Source organism: Lygodium microphyllum, chromosome 6 (assembly GCF_053477565.2).
Source record: "Lygodium microphyllum isolate KBCC chromosome 6, Lygodium_microphyllum_v1.1.10, whole genome shotgun sequence".
NCBI lineage: Eukaryota > Viridiplantae > Streptophyta > Polypodiopsida > Schizaeales > Lygodiaceae > Lygodium > Lygodium microphyllum.
The window spans coordinates 133,248,790-133,252,394 of record NC_141140.1 but is presented as its reverse complement, the minus strand read 5'-3'; the positions used below and the strand labels follow the sequence as shown (position 1 = coordinate 133,252,394).

The window sequence follows — 3,605 nt, the reverse complement described above, 5'->3', positions numbered from 1 at the left end:
GCAGATGACTTCTCAACTAGTTAACTTGATAATTTCAAACTACTTAATTGCCTCATGAGAGTGCCCACAACACAAAAGTAGTCACTTAATTTCTTAAGCAAGTTCATCCATTAGTGTCATATTGACCAAGTTGCTCTAGTTATAGTTAGTACTTGCACAAAGTTATATTTATTGCATGGAGAAGTGTATTTATTATGTCTTGGGACTATTTGAAGTTTGAGTCTTTCAATTCAAATATTATACTTTCTATTATTGCTATCTTTAAAAACATAGTCCACCCTTCAATTAATTATTCTCATTACTTAAAGTTAGATACAACTAAATTAAACCTACATATTAAGAGCCATGACATGTGCCACACTCTAGTTTTCAAGACTACATAACTCTTTCGAAGGAATTTTACCCTTTGGAGAAGGAATGGAAATATTCTACTCTTCAAGAGAAGAGTTGTACCCAAGGTTTGAATTTACACACTATATACATAGCCACATGCTCAAATCACTTGAGCTAGAACCCCATTGGGGGTACTTTATTACATTTATAACTATTATTAGAATATTATTGTTGTGAACCCAAGATTTGAACTCACACACTCATATAGACATCCACATGCTCAAACCACTTGAGCTACAACCCCTGTGACAATAAAATAATTTACTATTGTTAAATTTAGTATTATTTTTAAGTTACCCAAGGTTTGAACTCACACACACCGAGGCTCAAACCACTTGAGCCACAACCCATAAGTTTATTATTAATACCTTGCTAGATCTAAAGCGAAAGATCTATTTTCACTTCCTGCCTCCTTGCTCGGAATCCTCTCTCTCTCTCTCTCTCTCTCTCTCTCTCTCTCTCTCTCTCTCTCGGTGGGTGCCTTGTAATGTTTTGATTCTTGTAGCGAGGCTGAGAAGGAACGTTTCCAGAAACAGCCAAAAGGTTGACAAACTGACAATCAACTTAAGACATGATCATAAAGCATGAGGTGTAAGCCAAGGCGCCGCCCACAAACGAGTTTCCCAATCTGATCTCCGAGAAACTGATCGGGCATGGATCTCTGTCACGTCCCTCTACAATCTAGAAGCATGATCTGCCTTTCCGATTGTGTTTCCTATCCAGAGCTTTCTCACGATCTTCCTGTCCAATCGTATTTCCTAATCAGCTCACCAGCCTGATCTTCCTGTTACACTAGTCGAGCTTTTGAGTCCAGGACCGGCGTCTCTCTCTCTCTCTCTCTCTCAGGAAGCAGGTTTTCTCCTCGACCAAAGTTCAGCGCCATCGAACCTGAGCATGACTCCGGCTACTGTGATGCCAGCACTAGGAGAGATGTTTGGCAGTATCGAGGGGATTAGAAGAGCGAGTCCGATGGGGTATTTCGTGATGGTCTTCTGCATGACAGTTGGGGTGATGCTGGTGATATGGAAGGTGATGAGAGGGTGGGAGGAGAGGGGGATGAAGCTACCGCCGGGGCCGGCAGGTCAGGTACCGATCCTGGGGCACTGGCTGAGGGTCGGGGATCAGATAACGGGGCGGAGAATGGCGAAGCTGGCGGAGAGGTACGGGGAGGTGACGATGCTGAGGATGGGGAGACGGAGGCTGGTGCTGGTGAGCTCGGAGAGGGCGGCTCGGGAGGTGCTGCAGGCCAAGGGGGTGGAGTTCGGGTCCCGAGCCTCCAATGTAGTGTTCGACGTGTTCACAGGCTCGGGGCAGGACCTGGCCTTTGCGGAGTACGGGCCCCACTGGCGCCGTGCCCGCCGCCTCGTCACCATACCCTTCCTGACCGCCAAAGTCATCCGGCGGTGGGGCCCGGCCTGGGCCCAGGAGATCGACCTCCTCCTAGCCTCCCTCTCCGCCCACCCTGACGCCAATCCGGCCTCGACGCGTGGCGTCCCCCTCCGCGACAGCCTCCACTTCCTCATCTACAACGTGATGTATGGAGTTGGTTTCGGGCGCCGCTTCGAGAGCCCGGCCGATCCCTTGTACCGGGAGCTGAAGCGGCTGAATGACGAGCGAGGCCGGCTCGTCCAGAACCTTGACTATAACTACGCCGACTTCCATGCCTTCCTCCTCCCGCTCCTCAGCCGCTACCTCCACACGTGCCGCCAGGTGAAGGTGGCTCGGGAGAAGATGTTCAGACACTTCATAGCCGAGCGCATTACGTAAGAGATTCTCTCTCTCTCTCTCTCTCTCTCTCTATATATATATATATATATCTATATCGTGTCTCAAACTCCAACACAAGATTGCCCTTTCTTCTTTGTAGGAACTTGAAGAATGTTTCCGAATCCTCAGAAACTGGAGAGACATTTGGAATTGATCATTTGTTGGCGTCCATTACGAGCGGTGAGATGAAAGAAGAGCATGTCCTCTACATCCTTGAAAATTTGAATTCAGCAGGTAATAATTCTACATGATTATCTATCGTTGGTCAAAGGACATTATTTTGCACAAACTATAAGTTGCTTGAACCATACAAACTACAATACCATACTTCTATGCTGTAAATGCATCTTGTCTAATTCAATGCTCTTGAATCTTACTCTAGGCATACCTACAATGGCATCTACGTTAGAATGGGCAGTTGCTGAGCTAGTCAACAACCCATCCATTCAAGAGAAGGTGCATGAAGAAGTGGTTCGCACAGTAGGACTAGAAGGAGACCTTACGGAGAGTGATTGCAACAAGTTACCATATTTACAAGCAGTACTAAAGGAGACCTTGAGGTTTCACACCACTGTGCCTTTGATAGTACCACGTCTCAATTTGAAGCCAGAGAAGATACAAGGTTATGATATACCTGCAAGAAGCAAAATCATATTGAATGCATGGTGGCTAGCCAATAATCCAATGTATTGGAATACTCCCGAAAAGTTCAACCCTGATAGGTTCCTATGTGAAGAACAAGGAGTGGAAGTGAATGGAAATAGCTTCAAGTTTTTACCATTTGGATCAGGAAGAAGACAATGCCCAGGAATTAGTATGGCTCTACCACTCATGCTACTAACGATAGGAAAACTCATTCAAAAGTATCAACTTTTGTCTCCACCATCAATCTCCATAGGTGGGAAACTTGATCTTACTGAAGAGCATGGCCAATTTCTAAATATGATGGCAATTGCTCCAAGGATCCTAATGAAAAAGCGTCAATAGAAAATGTATCCATGTAAGGTTTTCCATACCATATGATTATGTTAAATATGTATTAAAAACATATGTACTCAATTTGCTTTATAGTACTCCATTCTATGGTTTTGTACATGAAAGTTCATATGAGCACAAAAAAGTTTTTCATTCCTTGATTATTGTAAAATTAGTCATCTAATTTGGAGCCTTTCTCTACTCACAAAATTTTGTGAATGGAATCTGATGAGCATGCAAGGTTTAGATTCCAAGAAATGAGAATGCTAGTTAATTCTAAACCTTTCTTATACTCACATAGTAATATCTATAATATATTATTATTTTAGTTGTGGCTCACGAACCTCCAGATCCCTCCTCAAATATGAAATACAAACCTCCAAAAATTCAAATTAAAGTGAAGGGGAGTTATGAGCTTTGGCTTTCCCTCTTTTCCCCTCTAACATGACACAACGCATCCCTCCTCAAAT

General features: G+C 44.0%; 1 protein-coding gene across 1 annotated transcript; it reads left to right on the top strand.

The window, feature by feature from the left end:
- Positions 1–883: 883 nt before the first annotated feature.
- On the top strand, positions 884–3,357 carry LOC148035152 (trans-cinnamate 4-monooxygenase-like). The gene is made up of 3 exons (XM_087680625.1): positions 884–2,156; positions 2,261–2,394; positions 2,543–3,357. The coding sequence occupies exons 1-3, from the start codon at positions 1,288–1,290 to the stop codon at positions 3,145–3,147; spliced, it is 1,608 nt and encodes a 535-aa protein (XP_087536751.1). The 5' UTR covers positions 884–1,287; the 3' UTR covers positions 3,148–3,357.
- Positions 3,358–3,605: the final 248 nt, after the last annotated feature.